General features: G+C 35.7%; 1 protein-coding gene across 1 annotated transcript in view; it reads left to right on the top strand.

The window, feature by feature from the left end:
- Positions 1–26,427, top strand: part of LOC150100406 (uncharacterized) — a 621,895-nt gene that overhangs the window by 154,211 nt on the left and 441,257 nt on the right. The window contains exons 9-10 of the mRNA XM_090402392.1: positions 15,427–15,542; positions 21,593–21,743. Of these exons, the coding sequence (XP_090258518.1) occupies positions 15,427–15,542; positions 21,593–21,743 (267 nt within the window). The remainder of the gene's footprint in view (positions 1–15,426; positions 15,543–21,592; positions 21,744–26,427) is intronic.

Genomic DNA, 26,427 nt, shown 5'->3' with positions numbered 1-26,427 from the left:
AATACCTACGAAAAAGACATAATTCAGCAAAACTGCATCTATAGGGAAGTGACTGGAGAGAGTCAGTGAGAGAGGGATCATCACTTAAGCAGATTGCTCTTGTCTGAATACAATCAAATATTCTGAAGCGGATACGAACCTGATGGGTTTGTGCCAGAGGGCTAGATGTGAAAGTCAAGGATATTGTCAAAAGTGAGGGAGAGCAAAGTGTAGCCTTCTTCTTTGAAATGAGACAGAATTACATTTTGATGGTATTAAAATTCACCAGGTTATCCTCATCCCACTTGAGAATTGCAAGGAGATTGGTGTTTAAGGCATTGATTAAAGAGGATCATGAAGCATGAATTACTTGAACACTACAAGGTTTTGAAAATGAAATAACAAGAGTTCAGAGTACAGTCATCAGCAAAACTGTGAATAGGATTAGATATTATAGAAAAGGGAGATCATCGATGTATAGGAGGAAAGGGAAGGGCTCTGAGGTATGCCAGCATTGATTGAAAAATCTGATGAACGGTAACTATCCACCATAACTATCAATGAATGACTGGTAAGGAAGCTCTCAATCCATTCACAAAGGGGAGGAGGAATATTATAAGGTAGTAGCTTGGTAAGAAGACCACAATGCCAGACTGAATGTCTTGAAATATCAAGAGTGATCATTGAAATTTTCCAAACTTTCCTGTAGCTTGTATCTGTGGTTGGCTAGGAGATCTACTTGTGGAATAAGAATGACAGAATCTATAATGGTGATCACTAAGTAATTGGTTAGTCACCAAGTAGTGAAATCAGTTGGCTATTGATGATCTTTTCCATTATTTTTGAGAGTATTGAAGTTCAAGATATAGGGTGTAAGTTTGATGTTTGCATTTTATTTCCTGTTTTTTGAGAACCAGCTAGATAAAATGTAAGAGATAGCACCTGTGTAGCTCAGTGAAAGTGGCATATGACATCTATGGCACTAGATCACCTGAAGAGAGAGTGTCGCTACTTTTCCATGATGAGTTTCTGACTTCATGGAGGTCAGATGTTAATAATAACAAAAGGTTGCTTCTGCTGTAAGGTAGATGCATGATGCATTTTGACAGCTTGAAGAAACTATACAAGTGTAAGTTCTGGAGTACAAGCTTTTAATAAACCTGGAAGAACACCCTCAAGGCCAGGAGACTTAAAGGTATCAGTACTATTGAGCATTTTTCTGATGTGCTTCTAGTGAAATTTCAGACGAGGCATATTGTGGAAGGAGATTTGCCTTGATATCTATACAAGAGATAAATTAAAAAAATGATACCATGTGTTCTGCATTACCTTTAGATGTTACCATTGTACCATCAGGATGTTAGAGAGGTGGAAATGTTGGAAATATAAGCAAAACAACAGTTGCATCCCACAGTCTTAGTTAAGTTCTAACTTCCATTTGAAGGAGACAAGCTTAGTCATTTGGCCCTTACAAAGTCAGATTTAGAACTTGTTATTTTTTTGCAGTTGTTATGAGCAGTAATAAGAACTAGTGAGAGGCTTGAGTTTCTGACTTGAGCCATTAGGCATATTCTGAATTTTTGACTTGGACTATTTTGGTACAGTTGTTGTAATATCACGTTTGGACAAGAGGTTGAGGGTTTTATCCCTTGATAAAAGCACTCATTCCAGGGAGAATAATCTCTATGATTAGATCAGATCAGTTGCTATGATCAGAAGAGCAGAAGTAGTAATCAGATCATGGAAATGAGACATAGAAATCTTGAAGGATAACAATTGGCATTATTGTACTACAGGATGTGAGGCTAAAAATGACTGTGAGAAGGATGATGAAGGATGTAGAAAAGAAACATGGACAAAGTTATGGTCAGACTTGCTAAGTTAATACCATCAGTATACTTGCAAGGAGAGCTTATTAAGAACTGCTTCAATATAGGTATGTAAGCTGACATACTTTGAAATATTAAAGACGGAAACCTAAACTTACCTGAGCAGTCTGTCCTAGAAGAATGTGCCATCTTGATGAAACATAGTCTTTTGGAAGCAAACTAAACTTTCACATGAAAAGTAGATTCCTTATATAGTGGTTATATAAGGAGAGCTGTGAGGACTTTCCACACTTACCAAACTTAAACAGATCTGATGGCCTTCGGTTATCTCCTGTATAGGAAATATTATTAGATCATTATTTGCAAATTCCTGATTATTATTTTATTGTATTTTTTTTTAATAATTGGGAATTTACTAACCATCTGCTGTCCTACTGACACAGTAGTGGTACTTTTTGAAATTTTTTCTCTTATTGTAATTTATTTTGTGTTTTGTATTATGTCAATTTTTTTTTTTTCTTGTTAAAAAGGGATATGTGCATCTCTATGTGGCTGGTGATTGCCTAAAACTTAGGAAGCATCCCCTGCCATGGCATAAGAAACTGTAAAAGAACGATGTCAGCGAGGCATTGGTAATGCCCAAGTATATAGCTGGCAAGTAGTTGAAAATTGAATTTTAAAACTTTACACTTTTCAACATTGAACTGATAACCTCACTCATTTGTCTGTTGAGTCAATCTATTCAAGTTCTCTTGCAAAGCTGCAACATCTGCTCTTTCCTCATAGCTCTTCCCAACTTTGCATCCAAATGCAAACAACTACATACCAGTCAAACCTTCCTCAATGTCCTTAACATGTATGTTAAATAGCAATGGTCCCAAACAGATGTTTGGGGCACACTGTTAGTGATTTTCCTTTTCTGGGATATTGCTTCCTCACACACAATTTTATGTAATCTATTGGACAACCAATCTCCAATCCAGTGCACTAATTTACTCTCCAACTCCATCCTTTCTAGTTTAATCACCATGATGTGATGGGGCAATTTATCAAAGGCCTTTGCAAAATCTAATGATCCCAAACAGATGTTTGGGTCACATGTTCATGATTTTCCTATTCTGGGATATTGCTTCCTCATACACAATTTTATGTTACCAATTGGACAACCAATCTCCAATCCAGTACACTAAATTACTCTCCAACTCCATCCTTTCTAGTTTAACCACCATGCTGTAATGGGGCAATTTATCAAAGGCCTTTGCAAAATCTAAATACAGGTAACCTTCTTATAACGTGGTACTTATACAACGCAGTCTACAAATTGTAGCAACCCTTGTTCAACGCAGTCTACAATTTCTAGTAACCTTTTATTTTATATTTCATATATTTTTCACTGTGGGACTTTATCAAATTTTATCTTTGTTAAATTTGTGTTTGCCTGTATCACGCAAGTAGTTATAAGTATCAAATTTAGTTTTATTATTTCCCTGAATAAGGTACTGTACAGAAGCTTCTGCAGTCTGTGTAATTCTCAACAAATAGTGCAATTAGAGACAGCTGGAATAAAAACGGTGCTAACTAATGAATCACATGTCCCCCTCTCACAGAAACTATGCTGTATAGACACAAGCAAAACCATATGTTGCACTGAAACACAGTATCTAACTAAAAACTGTTTTCCAATTTTTCAATTATGAAATAAGTGTTTGTTTTATTGCATTTGAAATTCTCGATGTCATTATGACAGATCACAAAGGCTAACTTAAAATAAAATTCTACCAAGAATTGAAACATGCCATATAATGAGTATATGAGTTTACCTACCACCTCAAACACAAACAAGAAACCATAAACAAGAAGCCATAGTGAGTTGAGTCAGTTCAGTAATGAGAAGTTCCATCAGAACGATAAATGATACCCTGTCGTGAATGTGTTAAAACTAATAATGAATTTTGTTATGACAGTTTCAGATGTTGGAATTCGATTGAACAGAATTAGCATTTCAGCTCAACACTTGTCAGTTGCCTTTGTCTTTGGGTGGCATGATCTTTTGTTAATACCTCACCAATCATATGCATGTCTTTATAGCTGTTTTCTTGTGTAAAACAAAAAAATTCAACTTGTACGTATTGTAATAATTAAAAAACGTTGAATAATTTATAAGCATATAAAAGGATATCACCTGTATGATGTGCCAGCAAAATTCTCAGACTCGCCACCTCTGGCACAAGTGCTATAGGTTCGCCATCTAGGGTTTACTGTATAAAGTGTTTATTGTTGAAAATTGTCTTCGTTTTCTGCCAGGAAAGTGCATTAAAAATCATAAGTGTGTTATTCTCATTGAAGAGGAACTTCATCTCTCTCTCGAAAAAAAAATTAAAATCTTGGATCAGTTGAAAGGAGAAAAACCAGGAGTTGTTGCAAGGACTCTTAATTTAAATGAATCGACAATTCGAACATTCAAACAAAATGAACATAAAATCCGAGAAAGTTTTATTGCTGGGTCAACGTTAAGTGTAAAGCACATTGCTCATGTACTCGATATTCTAATAGAAAAAAGGGAGAAACCTCTAATGATTTGGATAGAAGATTACACTCAAAAGAAAATTCCTTTGGATGGACACTTTATTAAGCAAAAAGCTCTCAAAGTTTATAAACTTTTAAAAGAACTTGATCAAGATTCTTCAGAAGAAATCTCTAAGCATGGATTTTGTGCTGGTAAGGGTTGGTTCAAAAACTTTAAATAGCGGTTTTGTTTGTATAATCTTAAACTCCAGGGAGAATCAGCATCAGCAGACGTTGAAGCTGCCAGGAAATACCCAGCAGAACTTTTAAAAGTTATTGAAGAAGGTGGTTATAGTGCAGACCAGGTGTTCAATGCAGTTGAATCTGAGTTATATTGGAAAAAATGCCAAAACACACACATTTCGCAAAATGAAAGATCAGTTCCTGGATTCAAAGTTTTCAAAGATAGAATTACTCGACTATTTTGTAGTAATACATCAGGTGATTACATGACAAAACCAATGTTTATTAACTGATCCACAAATTCTCGTGTGTTGAAAGGGATCGACAAGTCCACCCTGCCTGTTTATTGGAGGGCCAACAAAAAGGCATTGGTTACAGCTAGCATGTTTGAAAACTAGTTTTTCAAGTGTTTTGTACCCGATGTAGAAAGTTACACAAAGAAAAAAGAACATGGACTTCAAAATTCTACTAATTTTAGATAATGCACCAGACCACCCAACAAATTTAAGCCATCCAAATATTAAAATAACTTTTTTGCCACCTAATACTACTCCACTTATTCAGCCACTCGACCAAGGAATAATATCAACATTTAAGTCAATATTATATTCAGCAAACATTCCAATTAATTTTGGAAAAATTGGAATCTAATCCAAACATGACTCAAGCGTGGAAAGAGTTTTCAATATTGAATTGTGTGAAAATGATTTCTCTGTCCATTAAGGAATTACAACCCTCTACGCTGAATGCTTGCTGGAAAAAAATATGGCTTGAAGCCGTTCTTGAACAAAATTTCGTACCTCCAGTGGACGCTGAGCTACGTCGTATAATAAACTTCGCACACATTTTTGGTGGATAGGGCTTTTGCGATATGGTTGAAAACGAAATTAGTGAATTAATTAATGAAGAAACAGATTTAAATGAGGAGGAACTGGTACAATTAATAGATGACATCGAACCAAATGGTAGGAAAAGTTCTGCCGAAGATTCTGATGAATCCATTAAAGAATTCAGGTTAAAGAAATTAGCAGAATGATTGGACTTGGCAAGAAAGTTAGGAAGTTATTTTGCAGATAATGATCCCTCAATGGAGCGCTCGGGAAAATTCAGGAGACAATTGGATATTTGTTTAGCTCCATATTATGAACTTAATAAAAAATTGTAGCATGGTGGTAAGCAAAGTCTTATTACTGACTTCTTGATAATAACTAAAAAAATATTGCCTGAAGCCATTCTGGAACAAAATTCAAAATTCTGGAGCAAAAATTTTTGCATTTATTCCCATTAAAGAAATGTTATTTCTGAAGACAGTGATGACGATTAAAATATATGCTTTATTTTATTGTGTCTAAAACATTTATACATTATGTGCAATGAAATTTATGTACAATTTGTAATTTTTATAATTTTATACTATGCATTTGTCTCATAATTTGTTTTCTTAACTTACATGAATTATCTGAATTTAATAAAAATATTGTTTTTGTTGGATATGTCATTATTGTTTATATAATATTTAAAAAAAAATGATTTCGGAACCTAACCCTACTTTTTCTATGTGATCTAAGTCTCGCATAATGCGGCATTTCTATGGAACCTAATATCTGTGTTATACGATGGTTACCTGTATATCATTGTGCATGCATGCATCTCTCTCTCTCTCTCTCTCTCTCTAGATTGCTAAATTTTGATTTTCTTTAGCAAATCCATGCTGTCTATCAAAGAGATTGTTGCTATTATCAATTGAATTTTGAATCTTAGTCCTGACTAACCTCTCTAAAACTTTAGACACACACACACACAGCTTGATCTATAATTCAAAGCCTTAGCCTTATCAACTCCCTTATGAAGGAGGAAGGAGGTTTGTTCTCTTTCCTCTCCTTTGGAACTTGGCCCAGTCTAACCTTTTCTTCCTAATCTATATAAATTAGGTATGAGCTTAAATGGCTTTAGCATCATTAAGCAGGTACTATTAAAAATGTTGTAGAGGAAATATAATGAAAAACATGAATTGCAACTGATCAGCATTACAGAGTACAAGTATTCAAGCCTGTACCATTTCATGAAGTCATTTTATCAGAAACCTCTTTAACATTACTCCAATAACAACCCCTTATTAACTTGCACATCTCTGTCATATCACCACTTTTCTTCCTATCCATTAGATTCTGCAAATTTCATCGTCTCAACCTTTCTTCATATTCAACATTCCAGAGATCAGAAATTATTTTGGTCAATTGCCTTCGAACCATCTCAAACATCTCTTCATCCTTTTAAAAACCAGGTAACCAAATCTATGCACAGTTGTCCATATGTGGCCTAAACAAGGCCTTATACAATGGAACCAGAACTCCTTACTTCTACAAGTTCCTCTGCACCATTTCCAGAATTTGTTGCGTTTTTCCTCACAGTTTTGACAGTGTGTTCTCTAAATTTTATATCCTTATCCACCATAACCCCAAGATCTCTTCTTTTCTCTACCTCCAACAATATATACCCACCAAGAGTAAATTCTTCATCCCATCTTTGTTTTCTAAATTTTAAAACCTTGCATTTTGCAACATTCAACTGGCATCCTCCACTCCCGTGGCCATTCACTCAGTCTATTCAAGTCTTCTTGTGAAAACCACAACATCTGCTACTCTCATAATTCATCCCAACTTTGTATTTTCCACAAATAGCTGTATATTCCTATTCAAATATTTCCCAATATCATTATCATACAGGTTAAACAGCAGTGGTCCTAAAACAGACACTCTGCAGCACACCACTAGTGATTTTCTTCTTCTGGGATATTGCTTACCTATACACAACTAGTTGATACCTATCAGAAAGCGAATCTCCAATCCAATGCACTAGTCTGATATCCAAATCCCATCCACTCTTGGTTGACTATCAACTTATCATGTGGTAATCTATCAAAAGCCTTTGCAAAAGTCTAAGTATACTACTGTGTATCCATCTCCCACATCCAATACTGCTGTCATCTTATTGTAATAGGTAAGTAGATTACTAAAATATGTACCTCCCTTTAGAAAATCTGTGCTGTCCATCAAAGATAATACCATTGCTGTCAACCCAATTCTGGATCCTGATTCTCATCAGCCTCTTCAACACTTTAAACACAATACCTCACACACAGATTAATCTATAATTTGATGCTTGAATTCTGGCACCTACTTTATGAAGCAGTACAATCTTGCCCTCCTTCCACTCCTTTGGAACTTGACCCAATGTAAACCCATTTTAAACAAATATGTCAATGCAGATGTCAACTTCCTGGCACATTCTCTTAGAATACATGGTGATATATCATCAAGTTCTACAGCCTTATTAACATCAAGTTTGCTCAATTCCCCATATACCTCTTGCTCACTTACAATTAGTCTCTCCTTCTCCTCATCCACTGCTCTCAAACTCTCCATGATATCACATTCAAAAGGATGAAAGGCTTATTAACTACTCATTTAATATCTCAGCTATATCTTCTGCAGCAATTGTCCTTATACCATTTTCTCCAATCAATGCCATCCTGCTATAATCCTTCTTATGTTTGCTAGCTACATATCAAAAGAAGTCCCTGGGAATTTTTTTTAATTTTTGTATTTTTTATTTTATTTTTTTGGGCTTCATTGGCTAACTTTTTCTCATACTTCACTTTTGCTACCCTTATCAATTCCTTGCCTGTTATTTGTATCCCTCATGGAATTGATTATTACCACTCTTCTTATGTTGCCTCCATAATGCGTTTTTTTTCTCTGTATTGCATGTTTAATCTCTTCATTCATTCATTTCACACTTATCTTATTTAACCTTCTGACCTTTGGAATACATTTAGACATTGCTTCTACTAGATACATTTTGAATATCACCCAGGAAGCATTAAACTTCTTTCTACCCAACTCCTCATTCCAAGCTACAACTCCAAGCTGTCTCCTGAGCTTCTCATAATCACCAGCCTTGTAATTCCACAGATACCTTAGTTTATCATATATACCACTTAAATCTTAGTTTGTAAATTTTCAGATACAGTTTAGAATACAATATGTTAAAAATCCTCTTAATTAAAAAAGCAGTGTTATGTAATTTGTTTAATGTTATTATAATAATGTACATGATATTTTGCCAAATGCAGTTTATTTCAACATTTAAGTGTATAATAGTACATAAAAATATGTTGAGAAATGCATGGTCTGTCTCACTACCTGGTTGTCCCCCCCCTTCCTCCACTTCACTGTGTTGTGCATCAGTACAGTAGCAAGTGTAGTCTGAAATGGTCACATCTCATGTTTGATAGGAATCACAGTTTCCATGTGTACAATCACTGTAATAACTTAATAAAAATAAGTGCATGTTTACTTACTATAAGTGGCATACAAGATTAGTCATTTAAAATATATATACAGGGTGTTCGGGATAAATTTGACATATTTATAATTAATTATATTTTCCCGTAAGTTACATGTATTAACACACACTTCTCTTCATTTAAAAGTTTGGACCCTTCTTCATTCATATACAAGATGTCAGAAAGGATGGATAGCTGGAACCCACCTGAATCATGGAAGAGAATAACTTGTATCATGATGATTCGTGCCCGCCATCAAAATAAGGATATTACGACTGCTGCCCAATGCTCCCTGAATACAGTAAAAACAATCAGGCATGAACTAGAGACTTGCAATGGTGACTACGAGGATGTAGCAAGAAGAAAGATCCCTAGCAGACGATCTGATTGCGTTCGTACAGCAGAATTCCTCGCAAATCTGCAGGAACAGGTGTTGAAGAACCCTGGCATTGGAATTCGGGCTTTGTTCGTGGAGTTGCTAACTGTAGTCAAGCCCTGGATAACAAGGGTAGCCAATGGTAGGCCGTATGTATGGCAGCAGGATTCGGCCCCTTGCCACACCTCTGGGAAAAGTCAAAAATGGTTGTCTGAAAATTTCTACGACTTCACCAGTCCAAATGTTTGGCCTCCAAACTCCCCAGACCTTAACCCCATGGATTATTTTGTATGGGGCGCAGTTGAAAAAGACACCAATCGCACTTCCAGTAATACAAAAGCCCAGTTAATGGATAAAATTAAAACAGTTTTTGCGGCCCTTCCCAGGGAGACTGTAGCATCAGCTTGTTCGAGGTTCCGAAGCAGAATTGAAGCTGTGATCGATGCTAATGGTGGTTATTTTGAGTAAATCTTGTTGATAGTATTGTAATTAACTCTGCCTGTAATGTTTTTTGTCAATTCATTAAATTTAATAGATACAAAGAAGATTTTCTTTTTCCTTACGAAACTGTCAAATTTATCCCGAACACCCTGTATATATCTTCTGTAGAGATGATATGGAATACTGGATTAAAACTGGTATACCTTGAAGTGAACATGAATTTTGCAAAATTTGTGGAAAACATTAGTACAAAAAAAAAAAAAAAAAACAAGAAGATAAACAGTAAGGAAACATGAACAATCACCAAAAATGTTCTTAATGTGAATGATTTGATGAAAAACAATCAACAAGACAATAAAACAAAAATTTGAAAGAAAATCAAATGCAAAATGAATTGATTTTGTTAAAACTGAAATTTTCCTGGACAGCAGATATAAAATGAAAAATAGAGCCAGATATGAGACTGAAACTCTCCACCTTGAAACCTGATATATATGTTTACTGTTTTTTCTTTCAGAAAGCACATTTTTTTTTTTACAATTTTTTTATACAAAGTTAATTCCTTCAGTGCTTGAACCTGAATGAATGATTAAATACATTGTGTCGTCTCACTTTCTTGTATAATTCACAGTACATGTATCCAATTCCTTTCTTAATTTTCCTAAAACTTAATGTCATCATCATCAAATTTCTGATGTTGCTCTTTTTTCTGGGTCTTTTTCCTGCCATCTTGGGAAAGAACATTTGTTTTATTAATCTTCCCTATCCTATTCCGTTTAAGTGATCATACCACGTGAGATTAGCTCTATTGATACATTGATGAATGCTAACAATGTCAACTTCTTTTCTAATATTCTCATTTTTAATATGTTACTACCATTGATGCCATTTGTTCACTCCCCTAATCTTTCTAGAGCTGTCATATCTGTTATCTCTGGTCTTTGATCAAGTGTTTTATTTATAACCCAGCTCTCAAATCTATAAGTTAAAATTGGTTTGAACACTGTCTTGTATATAACTAGTTTAGTTTTTGACTAACTTATCTTATTCCATATAAATTTATTCATTTTCCAACTATACCAGCTTTGGCAATCTTTCTCTTTTTTGTTACTGATTTTCAAATCAACTTTATTGCAGCAGTCGAGACTCATCAGTTCTTAATGAGTCTCCAAGTAGTGAGACAGTTCACCGTTGCTGGCTGTTTCCATTATTTTTGGGAGTATTGAGATCAGAGCAGTAGGATTATAGTTTGATGGCTGACTTTTATTTCCCTTTTGTGAAGATGAACAAAAGCTCTCTTCTAGGCTGTTGGGAAGATGCCAGATGAATATAACAGCTCTGAAGATACGATGTAGACCAGGTGTGCGTTCTGGAGCACAACAGAAGAAATGCCATCAGGGCCAGGAGACTCATTGGTATCAAGGCAGTAGAGGATTTTTCTGATCTCCTTCTGGTGGAATTTCTGAGGAGGCATATTGTGATAGTTTGGGGAATGGTAGGTGGAGTTCAGCCTTTGTCATCTATGTGAGAGTTGGAGGAAAAAACTGACTAGAATGGGCAACTGCCATTAGGACAGGTGAAAAGCTTAGTGCATTTGGCCCTCACAAAGTCTGCTTTGGATTTTTTTTTTTTTTTTTTTTTTTGCAGTTTTTATGACTTATAATATAAGCTGAGTGAGAGGCTGGAGTTTTTGACTGTAGCCATTGGGCATATATTGAATTTTTGGTTTGGATGGCATTGGCACAATTGTTGGAGAACCAGAGTTTGGATTAGGTCGAAAATTTTGAGTGGAGTGTGGAATAAAAAAACTCATCCCAGTGAGAATAATTGAGGTTATTAGATTAGAGCAGATACTAAGATTGGAAACAATGATCAGACCATGGAAATGACATAAAAGTCCCAAAGATCATCCCATCTGGCACTGTTATAGTGCTACAGGATACAAGGCTGTGAATGACTGAGAGAAGCATACGTTAAAGATACCAAGCTATTTTAAATATAAACCTGGTTTTAATCCACTTCCTAAATAAGCACTTCCTGATCATGTAACCCTTAACCCATCCACATGACTAATATCGATGTTTTATTTTGCTATATGGCAAGTAAAAGGAAGAAAGATTAGTGAGGATAAGTTTACTGAATGGTGATACTATGAAGATGACAGAAAATAAAGAAGTTGTTGAAGTTGAATAATCACTTTGTAGGAGTATGCGGAGGTAATTTAGTGACTGTAGTGACAATTGGAAAATAGAGATGCAAGAATTGGTGGTGCTTAGGATATTACCAAATTTCACTGTTAGTACAGCAATGGAATTAGATGGAATGGTGTTCTATGTATTAAGAGGAAATGCAAGAGAATTGGCATTGTCTCTGACCAAACCATTAGCAAGGTCTCAGATAAGCTGAAGGAATGTAAGTTGGTTTCACTTTATAAGAGTTGCTCCAAGACAGATTGCAAATTATACTGGTTATGGTTTTGGAAAAGTTGTTTAATGACAGAATTAAGGAATGAAGAGACAGGAATATGATACTATATGGCAGGACAGAATAGCTTTGTGGATGATAGTCCTTGAGTTCACAAATTTTTTCACTTTATAAAATAAAGTTCAGATGGATAAATGAAATGGCTATATTTTGATGTTGTTTGATTTATGCAAAGACATTTGACAGGATACTATATGGAAATCTGTTAAAATGGAGCAGACAGGCATGGATATGAGAAGCTGGTAACGTAGATAAGAGAGTGACTAACAGACACTTTATCAGCTTAACATCATGAGACAGAATTAATGAGAAGGCAGGTGACTAGTGGCATGCTTCTGGACTCTCTGTATTTAGTCCACAGCTGTTTAATTTGCATATTAATGGTGGGTAGTAGCTAATAAAAGTAATGGTTATCCTGTATGATGATTTAATTGACTGACTTTGAGGGCAAAGGATAATATTTGCCACTTCAATGAGGTAAAGTGTTAAATTTGTCAACTTTTGGGATGAAAACATTGCAAGGTATATATCTGAAATTGCACTGCAAAAGTTGATGAGGTCAGAAAATTAATGAACAGAGTTTAAATTCAGAGTGTGTACTGCAAATGAGTGAACAGAATCACGTAGATGTTGAAGAACACGTTGACAAATAGATACAAGGAAGGATATAAGGAAGTTATTCTCTCTGTCTTTCTGTCTCTCTCTCACTCTTTATAAGGCTAACATCTGGACTATGCTACATAAATATGGTTACCTGGATTTTTCTTGGGGATAAAGAACTGCTGAGAAATATCCAGAATCAATTTGTGGAATGCTTTCTATAAGACGGATTGAAGTTTTGCAGATTACAAAAATTGATATGCAGAAATTTACTGAAATGCAAAAAATAGGGATTTGATAGAACATAAAATTTGCTGAAATGAAAATTTTTCCCTACATATTTGAAGAGAAATAAGGAGTTGAATAAAAGTTATGGTTGCAAATATGTGAGAGCTAAATTCTTTTCTTTGCAAGTGGTGTATTACCTGAGATGGTTGTGAATGCATTGTTGATGAATAACTTTAAGATGAGGCGTGACAGGTATTGTGTGAATAATGTTTGTGTAGTATAGACCTCCTAAAATGAATCTTTGAAACTTCATGGACATGATCAGTTTTTAAAAAAAATCCTCTCTTTAAACTAATATTGAACTTACTGCTTCTGGTAACCCATTCCACTGAACTCCACTCTCTCACTGCAAAATCTAGTATACTTGATATTCTTAATCATCTTCCTGGGCTGACCTCTTGTTCTCTCACCTCTTATCATGTGGTTAAACATTTATTTTGCACCTTTTCTTTTAAAAATCCCCTTAGTAACATTTAGTTTTTTATCAAATCCTCTCTTTTATATCTCTCAACATGTCTAACCAATGTATAAGCTTATCTACAAGAATCTCTCCACCTAATTTTTTAATTAGCAAACCTTTAATTTTCTAATCTTTACTCTTCTTAACCAGAGTATTTTAATACATTAAAGAGCCAAGAGGCTATTTTTCCAGCGGCGTAAATTAAGTTAAGGGGATAATAAATCTCTCATCATTTTATTTTATTTTAAAGCTGGATAGGAGATCGAAATCTAAGAGTTTCATGCCGAAGAACTATCGGCGAGTCCAGGCGTAAGTGATTACCTGGGTTCTTTGGCATGAAACTCTTAGATTTCGATAGATTTCGATCTCCGAGTTTCGTATCCGGCTTTAAAATAAAATAATGAGGGCTTTATTATCCCCTTAACTTAGAGTATTTTAATAATACGGTGTGACACCTTTTGGCTCCTTGTATATGAACATATGACTTCTGCATTACTTCAAACTTAGTATCACCTCATGGTCTGGCTCCCACTGATGAGACTTCAATAAAGATCAAAACCAGTCTGGGTAGTGACCCAGAGCATAGCATTATACATGTCCACAAAGAGATGTGCTTTGCATTGTGGGATACTAAGACAAGTGATGTGAAGTCATTAGCTTCTTTATACTAGTTGCTCCAGTCCTGAAAATAGCCAGGTGCAAACTTGTTTCCTTACACTTGGATGAAGGATTAAACCAAGTATATAATTTCTTGGTATCTTTAATTATATAGACCTAGCACTATCTTGGTTACTCACTTCCAGATCTTCACAACTTCTTCCTCTTCCCCAGTAAATCCAGCTGACAAAATCTGAGCACAGCACATCTAGATAGAGTTGTATGAGTTTTTTTTTTAAGAGAAAAAAGAACTTTATTTTTTTACTTATAAATGTATTTTTCAGTATACAAAGGATCCTTTTATTCTATTTTATCCAATTTTGCAATTTCTGTGAACTTTTAACTTCTTGTTCAACATCTCCCCCATATCCATGGCCTGATCAGTTTCTTGTAGTGCATTGCTCTCATTATATGTAATCCATATCTTGTAATGTCTTCATCCCACCCATAATGTATAACAGTATACATCTCTTAGTGAGATGTGTTTTGCATTATGCGAAATACTAAGAATAGTGATAAGAGCTTTACCCACCTTTACAATGAGTTGCCCTGGTGTTGCACTACCTTTAGACTTGAACCCCCATATCCATGGCCTGATCAGTTTCTTGTAGTGCATTGCTCTCATTATATGTAATCCATATCTTGTAATGTCTTCATCCCACCCATAATGTATAACAGTATGCATCTCTTAGTGAGATGTGTTTTGCATTATGCGAAATACTAAGAATAGTGATAAGAGCTTTACCCACCTTTACAATGAGTTGCCCTGGTGTTGCACTACCTTTAGACTTGAACTACGTTCAGGCGCAAACTTAACTGTTTTGCTTAATTGGGAGAAGGAGTAAAAAAAAAACAAGTTTATAAAATTACTTGGTATCCTTAATATATATGTATATATATCTTTGCATAAAGCTATATTATGTTATAGTCATTTCCTCTAATTCAACTGTTGCCTAATTCAATTCAATTTATTATAAATTATCGATAAATTTTATCGATAATTTATAATAAATACTAAATATAAATACTATTAAATAATAAAGTAATATTTCTTATAAATAATTTATAATGTATAAAATGTATTTGATTATAATTACAGTGTTGATAGATTACTGTTATATGTGAATAAGAATACTTGTTCTTCTTATTCATATTTATTTCTGCTTATTTTGTTCAAAAGTTCAACTTTACTAAAATGAATTTTTTCCCTCTCCAGTTTACAGTTTGGATACGTGGGACTTGCAACTCGTAAATTAGCTTCTGTCAAGTCTTTTGCTCCAGGTTTTCCAGAAATTTGCTTAGAAAAGCAAGATAATTTTATTCTTGAAGCAGGTAAGGAGAAAAAAATCTTTTAGTTAATAACAGCGATTCTTTTCCAACAAAATTAGCAGAAAAAAAATAATTAAAATGAGAGAAAATTTTAAGAAACAAATCTTGCAAAAGGATGAAATATCTTTTGACTTTATACCTGAATTATAAATACTATTATCTAGGAATATTATAAAAAAAAATCAGAATTAAAATGAAGTAAATAGTACTTCAAAAACTATTTACATATTCAAAATTAATCTGGAAGAAATGTTGAAAGAGCTGAGTAGAAATATCAAAATTTATGCTTATTTTATTCATTAAAAGAAAGGCAACAATATATGGTGAGATAAGAAAATAAATTAATTAAAAAAAGGGAGAAAGAAGGATAAAATTAACATAAAAGATCAGCCTCCATTATGATTATAAGTGTTACATTTCACATGCTCCATTTTCTGGGTTTAAAAAAAAACAATTTGCAGGTAGTAGTGATAAAAATTTTGTAAACCTATAGTAAATTAGTAGTGTGAGTGCTAAGGATTTTTTTATTTATTTTTATAATTTTTTTTTGTATTTTTTATTCCTTTTCTTTACCTGGTCTGGAAATTGCTCTAGAGATCAGGGGACCCTTCTACCCCACACCTTTTTATTGTGAACAGAAGAAGGATTATGATTAAGACAATGCTGCAGATTGCATGCCATCCCTCAAACCCTCTTCATATCCCACATTCTTGAGACTTGACACCGACTTAGCAAATCTTCTTTGCACTCTCTCTATAATATATAAAGAAATCTGTATTCTGCATCCCATGCTTGCCTTGCAAATGTCAAGACCTTATACTTTGCAGCATTAAACTGGTAGCTCTGCTCATTTGTCCACTCATGAGTCCATTGAGATTCTCCTATAAGGCTATAACATCTGCTCTGATCTTCATAGTTCTTTCTACCAATGTGAATGAGAAAATAATAGTTGATAGTGTAGAAGGCGTGAGTGACTGTGAAAGTTTAGGAGATGGCTTTGTTTGGAAGAGTGAATTTCGATTTAGAGTGACTGACCTGCAGAGGGAGACAGAGGAGCTGAAAGAGGAGGTGGAATGTCTTGGGAGAAGTATGATAAGTATGAAAGTTGAGATTAGGAGAATGGAAGAGATAAATGCAAGGAAAATCGGAGTAAGGGAGAGAGAGAGTTTAGGGAACGATAGGAGAGGAGAGAAATTTGTGAACGATAAAAGAGGAGCGAATGGAATTGGATGTGGAAATGGCAATGGAGAAAATGGAAACAGGAGAGAGAGGTATGGGAGTGCTAAAAGAGGAGAAAATGGAAACAGTAGGAGAGAGAGAGAGGTATGGGAGTGCTAGACGAGGAGAGAATGGAAACAGTAGGAAAACAGAATGAGAGATAGGTATGGGAGTGCTAGAAGATGAGAAAATGGAAACAGTAGGAGAGAGGGAATGGTAAGAAGTATAATGTATAGGGACTCAATGATCCGTGGTGTTCAAGTTAGGATGCGCGAGGAGTGTTTGCCAGGAGGAACTATAGAAAGGGTGGCTTTGGCAGTTAAGAGAGGTGAAAGGGTGGATGAGATGATTGTGATGGTGGGAACAAATGACTTGAGTGGTGGCGTAAATATGGCAGTGAGAGATATGAGATTCTTGCTTGAGGTGGTACGAAAGAAGACACAGAGAGGAAAGATAGTGTGTTTTGCCTAGGTATGATAAAGACGAACTGAGCAGTAATATTGATTGACATAATAGCTAAAATGTGTGACAAGAGAGGACTGGAATGTGTGGATGCTTGGAGTGTGCGTTTGAGGACAGAGAGAAATTGCATGCAGGAGACTGCTTACATTTGAATGAGGAAGGATGTAGGCATCTGGAGAGATTGCTGTTCTGAAAAAGTCAGTGTGTCCCACGGAGGATGGTAGCAGGGATGGCCTCTTGTGGGAATGGGTACTTGGGGTGCGACATCAGGTAACACTGAGCCCAGTGGAGTCTAGAGGGGATAATGCTGGGTATAGAAACAACGGCATTTATATGCTATATACTAATACCAGGAGTATCTGGAATAAGGGAGAGGAATTGGTGGCACAGATAGCATCAGCCTGGCCAAACATTATTGGTATCACTGAGATGTGGTTGACAGAAGAGGATATAATAACAGGAATAGAAGTTGCTGGGTACAGCATTTTTCGGCAGGATAGGAAGGGAAAGCATGGTGGTGGAGTACTGCTTATGATAAGTGACGACCTATGTCCTTTAAGAGTGGAGACTTTGGAAGGCAGTGACACTAATGATTTTGAATGCATATGGTGTGAGGTAGAGGTGAGCAAGATAGGATATTTAATGAGGTGTTGCTACAGACCCAGAAGTACAGAGGGCAGGGACCAGCAAATGTTTAGACAGTTGAGTTTGGCAAGTGCAAGAAGAATGATGGTTATGGGAGATTTTAACTATAGTAGTATAAACTGAGGAGAGGAAGATGCATGTAGTAATAAGAGAATGAAATTTCTAGAATTCTTGACGGGCAAATGTCTTAGGCAGCATGTAATAGAGGGAACAAGAGGTTCAAGAGTTTTGAATTTAGTTATAGCATCAGAAGAGTTGATAATAAATGAGTTGACATCTCTCCCACCAATTGGAGAGAATGACCATATGGTTTTGACTTTGAAAATGAATAGACATGCAGGAGTATCAAAGAGATGTGAACGTATGTGGAATTATATGGCAGGTGATTATAATAGTCTAAGACGTCAACTTGGGGAAGTTTCATGGAGGGAGGAATTGGAAGGCCGGGATACCATTAGTGCGTGGGAAATTATGAAAGAATATTTGTTAGCAGCAATGGTAAGTTGTATACCACGAGTGAAGAAGAGGATGCAATTTGGAGTAAAGTGGATGACAAACAATATTAAACAGGAATGGCATGCGAAAAATGAAAGCGATATGGAAGAGATATAAGGAGACAGGTGAAGAGAAGATGCATGAAGAGTATAAGACACAGGCCCGAAGAGTGACTAGAATGGTAAGGAAGATGAAACTGGAATATGAGAGGAGATTAGCCATAAGATTGGAGAAAGTAGTCAAGGGAAAAATACAGGAATGGATTGATGAAAATGAGATACTGTATGGGGGACAGCATGGCTTTGTGAAGGGTAGATCATGCCTCAGTAACTTGCTCAGGTTTTATAGCACAGTGACGGCTGAACTGAATAAGGGTTTACAGTGATACTGCTGGACCTGACTAAGGCCTTTGACAGGATACCACATGGAATTCTAATCCGTAAACTGTAACATATGGGAATGAATATAGGGTTGGTGAGATGGATAGGAGGGTGGTTGATGGAGAGACACCAGAGAGTAGTTTACTGAGGAGTAGAGTCCAAAAGATGGCCTGTAACTAGTGGTTTGCCGCAGGGTTCTGTTCTAGGACCACTGCTGTTTAATCTGTTCATTAACAATATAGGGAAGGCTCTAAGAGGAACAGTTCATTTTTTCACTGATGATGCAAAGTTGGGTAGGGCGATAGTGAATGCAGATATCCAAATCTTGCAGGATGACTTGAATAGATTTGAGTTCTGGGCTAAGGAGAATGGATGTCAATTTAATGTGACAAAATGTAAGGTTATGCATTTTAGGGTGAAAAGATTAGCAGCAGTATACCACATTGGTGGAACTGTACTCCAGGAGATTGATGAGGCCAGGGACTTGGGAGTGTTGATGGATGGGGGATGAAGTTTAGGGGGCACATTGCAAAAGTAGCTGAATCAGCTCATCAACATACTTGGTTGTTGAAAAATACCTTGACGAGCAGAGACAAGCAGGTTATTGTACCTCTGTACCGAGCCTTGATAAGACCTCATCTCGACGACTGTACCAAGATTTGGTCACCTAGGTTCCTTCTTGATGGGGAGGAGGTGGAGAGGATCCAGATGTGAGTGACTAAGATGATAGCGAGTCTATGAATGAACCATATGAGAACAGGTTGAAGTTTTGTGGGTTGCAGAAATTGGTTGATAGGCGGAAGAGGGAGATATGATTGAGATATTCAAATTGCTAAAGGTTTCTATAGGATTAATTCAGAGGATATTTTTGAGATCAGAACTGGTGGTAGGAGAACTAGGGGACACCTATGGAAGCTGGGCAAGAGTTTGGTTAGCAGGGGTGTTAGAGCTGGGTTCTTTACTTTTAGAGTGGTAAATGAGTGGAATAAGCTGCCAGAGTCTGTTGTGGGTGCTATGACAGTGAGTGAGTTCAAGGCAAGGTATGATAGATACTGTGAGAATGTCGTATAGTTGTGTGGACATGATGTTTAGGGCCGCCCTCGATGAGTCTAAGGACTCCCTGGAGTCACCTGTAATAATAATAATAATAATAAAAAGATTCTTCAGAAGAAATCTCTCAGCATGGATTTTGTGCCAGTAAGGGTTGGTTCGAAAACTTTAAAAAGCGGTTTTCTTTGTATAATCTTAAAATCCAGGGAGAATCAGCATCAGCAAACATTGAAGCTGCCCGAAAATACCCAGCAGAACTTTTAAAAATCATTAAAGAAGTGTGATTACAGTGCAGACCAGGTGTTCAATGTGGATAATCTGAGTTATATTGGAAAAAAATGCCAAAACACACCTATATTTCGAAAAATGAAAGATCAGGTCCTGGATTCAAAGTTTCCAAAGATAGAATTGGCGTGCCAACAAAAAGGAATTGGTTACAGCTAGCATGTTTGAAAATTGTTTTTCAAGTGTTTTGTCCCCGATGTAGAAAGTTACACAAAGAAAAAGAATATGGACTTCAAAATTCTACTAATTTTAGATAACGCACCAGGTCACCCAACAAATTTAAGCTATCCTAATATTAAAATAACTTTTTTGCCGCCTAATACTACTTCACTTATTCAATCACTTGATCAAGGAATAATATCAACATTTAAGTCATATTATATTCGGCGAACATTCCAATTAATTTTGAAAAATGGAATCTAATCCAAAAATGATACTGTCTCAACTGTGGAAAGAGTTTTCAATATTGAATTGTGTAAAAATTATTTCTCTGTCCATTAAGGAATTACAACCCTCTATGGTGAATGCTTGCTGGAAAAAAATATGGCCTGAAGCTGTTCTAGAACAAAATTTCATACTTCCAGTGGATGCAGATTTACGTCATATAATAAATGTCACACACATTTTTTGTGGATAGGGCTTTTGCGATATGGTTGAAAACGAAATTAGTGAATTAATTGATGGAGAAACAGATTTAAACGAGGAGGAACCTGGTACAATTAATAGATGGCGGGGAAAGTTTTGCTGAAAATTCTGATTGGGATGAGTCCGGAAGAATTCAGTTTAAAGAAATTAGCAGAAGGATTGGACTTGACAAGAAAGCTAGGAAGTTATTTTATGGATAATGATCACTCAATGGAGTGCTTGGAAAAATTCACAAGACAATTGGATTTTTGTTTAGTGCCATATTATGAACTTAATAAAAAAGTGCAGAATAGTGTAAAGCAAAGTCTTATTACTGAATTTCTTGATGACTAAACCAGCCGAAGTATGCAATGAGAATTATACAAATGATGTCCAAGAGATTTCATGTGGTGACGACCTCCGACCACTTAAAGAACATCTACGAAATATTATTTCTGACGACAGTGATGACGATTAAAATATGCACTTTATTTTATTGTGTCTAAAACATTTATGCATTATGTGCAATGAAATATATGTATAATTTGTAATTTTTATAATTTTATACTACGTATTTGTCTCATAGTTTGTTTTCTTAACTTACATGAATTACCTGAATTAAATAAAAATATTGTTTTTGTTGGATATGCCATTGTTGTTTATATAATTAAAAAAGAAACGATTTCGGAACCCAACCCTACTCTTTCCATGTGATCTAAGTCTTGTATAACGTGATTTGTATAACGCGGCATTTCTATGGAACCTAACATCCTCGTTATATGAGGGTTACCTATATATCATGTAACAGTTGTCATTCATGTATACGGTAAACATACAGGATATATATTCTGGATATTTGTTCTTATATATACTATGTATTTGTTCTTATTTTAGGTAATAAAGCATACCCTGTGAAAATTACTCATTTGCATAAACTTTTTGAAGTCTTTACTGGCGCACAGTGGGAAAATAAAGTAATAATGTATGAAGTAGGTGTGGAAGTTCAACATGTGGCAGGACATGGAATCATTTTTCATAAATTTTGGTAAGAGAATCTTAGAAATTTTCTACAATATATTGCATTATTATTTGAGTACCTCCATAGCGGTCTATAACTCATATATTCTTGATATAACTCCTTGATGTATTAGTTATGCATGATTCTCACAACTGTTCATCTCATTCCTTACCATGTAAAGTGTAACCGGGAAAAAAAAAATTGCACATCACTCACTCATAGAAAACCTTGCTGATTTCTTCCACTCATAAAATATGTTGAAACTATTCTCATAGTCAACATAATATTATTGCTTGGAATTCAAAAAGAAATCTATACTATATAAATTAAGTGGATATTAAATCCAACATTATTTCAATGCCAAATACATAAACTATAAAAGTTTTTGTGAAATTTGACCAGAGAGCTTAACGGGAACACTTGCTGCTATATTACGAGTTGCCCTAGCCGAAGCTTATAGGTGACATGAACGCTAACATCCATATATTCATCTCCTATTGGTCCATTTTTAATAAGGGTTCACTGGCCTAACAGCTGTTTCAAACTCATTGGCTTTCGTCAGAGATCACTGTTTGAGTAAAGGCTTGTCTAAAAATTATGCAATCCCTCGGACCACTCCCTATGAGTGACCAAAAGTTCGTTCAACTCGGCGTTGGTTCCACTCAGTCACAGGCTTATCCCACTACTGAGCAGAACACTCATATTCCAAGGAAAAGCATCCAATGACAAAGCCCCTCCCCCACGAGCCACGCTGGAAAACATTTTCCCTGGAGACTCAAAATGCTCTCTCTCAAGGCAAAAATCTCCGAAATCTGAAGCTCTGCCAGACTTGAAGGAAACCTAAGAGAGCAAAAACTCTCAGTACTAAGGAACTCAAAGCTTGGGAGAGTTGTATTTTCCATAAGCAAACTCTCAGTCAGTGCATAAAGTATTTACTAAAATAAAGAGCCAAAAGGCTTCACTTCGGCAATGAAAAATTATTTATATAATTTTGCATTGCCGAAGTTGAAATAATGTTGGATATTAAATCCAACATTATTTCAAAGCCGAATACAGAAACTATAAAAGTTTCGTGTGGAATTTGACCAGGGAGCTTAATGGGAATAAACTCGCCACCATACTATGAGTTGCCCTAGGCAAACCTTATAGGTGACATGAACGCTAGCGTCCATAATATTTGTCTCCTATTGGTCCATTTTTAATAAGGTGTCACTGGCCTGACATCCATTTCAAACTCATTGGTTTTTGTCAGAGACCATGCAGAAACCTAAGAGAACAAAAACTCTCTATAGAGCAATAAGAGACAAATATATGGATGCTAGTATTCATATCACCAATAAGGTTCGGCTAGGGCAACTCGTAGTATGGCTCTAAAGCTCTCTGGTCAAATTTTGCACGAAACTTTTATAGTTTCTGTTCGGCTTTGAAATAATATTGGATTTAGTGGATTTAATATCCACTAAATTTATATAATTTTGCATCACCAAAGTGAAGCCTTTTGGCTCTTTATTTTCAAAATCTATACATTTGTGAACATTCAGGCTCTCTTTCCTTAGAGACAACAATCTCAGTATTCGATTAGTTGTACTGCAGCTATGCAAGCTTTAGAGACAAAAATTAATGAAATAAATATAGATATTATTTCTGGAAAATTTTCCATGTTACTCCTCTAAATAAATGTAAATTTTTATGGTTATTTTGCCTTTTTTCTTTAGGAGTACCCCTTTTATGATGTCACTTGCCTTTTACTCAATTTCTAAGACATTACTGATGTTTTAAAGATATAGATACATGAATAATTTTGGACATACCTTTGTAGGACGTTCCTGGTTATTTTCTTATTGAACGACATCATGCGTATGGCGATAAACATTTATATTACTGCTGAAGTATGGCTGAAAGGAAGGGGAGGGTTGCATATGTGGAGATGAAGAGAGAGAGAGAGATGTGGCAGGTAAGACAAAAATTTCTCCAAAAATTTCTCTTTCACCTTCTTCCCAATATTCACAGCCCATCCTCTAGACCTGGGTTTTAAATTTACATACCTTTGTCTTAACTGCAATTCTTCCACATCTCTCAATCTCCACATTTCCAATCCCCCCTCCTTTCAGTCATACTTCAGCAGTAATATAAATATTTATTGCCGTACGCAGGATGCATCTCAACAAGAAGACAACCAGGAACATCCTAAGATATGTCCAAAATTATTCCTCCCTTATATCGTTCATGTATCTATATCTTTAAAACATCAGTAATGTTCTAAAAATTGAGTAAAAAGCCAATGGCATCATAAAAGGAGTACTCCTAAAGAAAAATAGGCAAAATAGCCATAAAAATTAATGGAATAAATATGATTATAAATTGGATAAGCTATTTAGCAAACAAATGCAACAGAATGGGGGAAGAAATTTTGAGTTTTATATAAAAGATTAAAAGAAAAGGGGAGAGTTCTAAGTTTCGTATTCTTTGACATAGGATGCCAGAGTCTAGTGCACAACATTTAGGTCATAACTACTGGTGAAGCAAATGTTGAGATTTTTTTTTGCATGTGTGTGTGTGCAGATTTACAGTTTTTGTGAAGATAAAATTAAAAGAAGGAGATAGCTATAAGGGAAAAAAGCTCTTACACTTGACAAAAAATTATGAAAGATACAGATGTTAGCCATGAAAGTTAGAATTATTAAAACAATGGTATTTCCAATAGTGATGTGTATTAATGTGAAAGCTGGATCATTAAGAAGAAAGACAGAAAGTAGATTGATTCATTTGAATGGTGGTTTTTGAAAAAACTATCAAAAATCTCATGACCTGCAAGAATGACTAATAAGAAAGTTTTAGAGAATTTAAAGACAGAATGTTCCTTGGAGGCAATGATGGTTAAACAGAAGTTAATGTACATTGTGTGTATTATGCAAGGCAAATGAATCTTTGGAATAAGTTCCTTTGCATCATCCATTTAACTCATTTGTTGTTTACCTCACCTCCTCATGCCCTCAATCTTCTTCTTCTTATTTATAACCTGTTGAAAGAGCAGACATGACACCAAGTGAGATTAAGAGCCTCTGGAAGGCACTTAACAGGACGTGTGGTTTTTGATGATGTTACTTACTTATTATTTTTCACTCCATTGGGAGCATAGGGCCTCAACTATGGATGTCCATCTGATTCTGTTTTGTGCTTCTTTCTCCATCTTTGACCAGGTCTTCTACTCCTCTCTTCCAGCTCATCTTTTGTCTATCTCTCTTCCTGCTTCCTTGTAGATTCCATTCCAATGCTTGTTTGATTCTGTCTTTTTCAGTTTTTTTTAGTACATTTCCATTTTCTCTGATTTATGTCATGCATTATTGGTTTTTGTTTAAATTTATGCTGAATCTCTGTAGCTCAGTCAGTATGGATGAAGCCCTTTGATTGGAAAGACCTGGGTTCAATTCTCATCCATGATGTGAAGAACCTTTATCTGGTCTCTTTCTGGTGAGTTAACCAGTCTCATATGTAGGTAGGGATTTTTCACCCAGAAACTCAGGGTGTTTGTCCACCAGAACAGGCAAACCGGCCCTGTGAACACCTATGGATTTACAGCCATGAATACTTACAGTAATATGTGGAAGAGATAGGATACTCAGCATAATGCATAACATGCATAATGACTGCATGTCATTATGCTTGTGGTCAACCACGAGTCATATCATGGTAGCCAACCTCCTAGATAGGAGGTGACACATGAAGGACGAGTTTTACTCATAACTCTTTATTGGATATCTTGTATGGCCATTTGATTTGAAGAATTCTTCTTAAACATTTATTTACAAAGCTTTGCAGTTTTTTCCTAATTTCTTGTCCATGTTTCTGATGCATAGAGCAGAACTGATTTGATATTTGTATTAAATAACCAGATTTTTTTAAGCCTATTTGCTTTGATCCCCATATTTTCCTTAATATTATTATTATTATTATTCAGGCCTCCATGGAATCAAAAGACTCATTGTGGGAAGTCCTTTCTAAGAAACACAAGTCTATCAAAACTCATCGAGGGAGGTCCCTCCTAGGAAACACAAAGTCTATCATACCACTTCTTAAATGCATTGACTATTCTCGCTCTCACCACTCCATCAGGCAATGCATTCCATTGTTCAACCACCTTCCATGCAAAAGAAACCACTCCTCACCCTCTTTCTCACAGTTTCCTTTCATAACTTCCAGGGATGGCCCCTTGTCGTGATTCTTTCCTGCAGTTCAACCAAGCGAAAAAACTCCCCAGTGTCAACCCTGTAACCACTTCTCAACAGTTTAAAAGTCTCAATCATATCACCTCTCCTCCTTCTATCCACCAAACTCTGCAGTCCACACTCTAGCTAGCAGATTACTAAAACAAGAGTACCCCCTTCACAAATCCATGTTGACTCTAATATTACCCTCATCTGGCCAATGCTGTATACGATCTCTTACTAATTTCTCCAAGATCTTAAGAACTACTGTTGACACACAAAGTGGCCTATAATTAGACACTTCCAGTCTGCTACATCCTTATGTAATGGCACTATCTTACCTTCCTTCCATTCTATGGGCACCTTTCCCGCAGCCAGGCTTTCATTGAAAAACCAGGTCAAGGGCATTGTCAATTCTTTAGCACATTCCCTCAAAACTTGTGGTGAAATACCATCCAGTTCCGAAGCTTTACTAACATCAGGAGTACTCAGTATGTGCAACATAC

This window comes from Typopeltis vanoorti, chromosome 13, assembly GCF_054136105.1.
Source record: "Typopeltis vanoorti isolate ZY-2024b chromosome 13, IOZ_Tvanoo_1.0, whole genome shotgun sequence".
NCBI classification, from domain to species: domain Eukaryota; kingdom Metazoa; phylum Arthropoda; class Arachnida; order Uropygi; family Thelyphonidae; genus Typopeltis; species Typopeltis vanoorti.
Note: the sequence above shows the minus strand (reverse complement) of the source record. Positions and strands in the feature narration are given on the sequence as shown.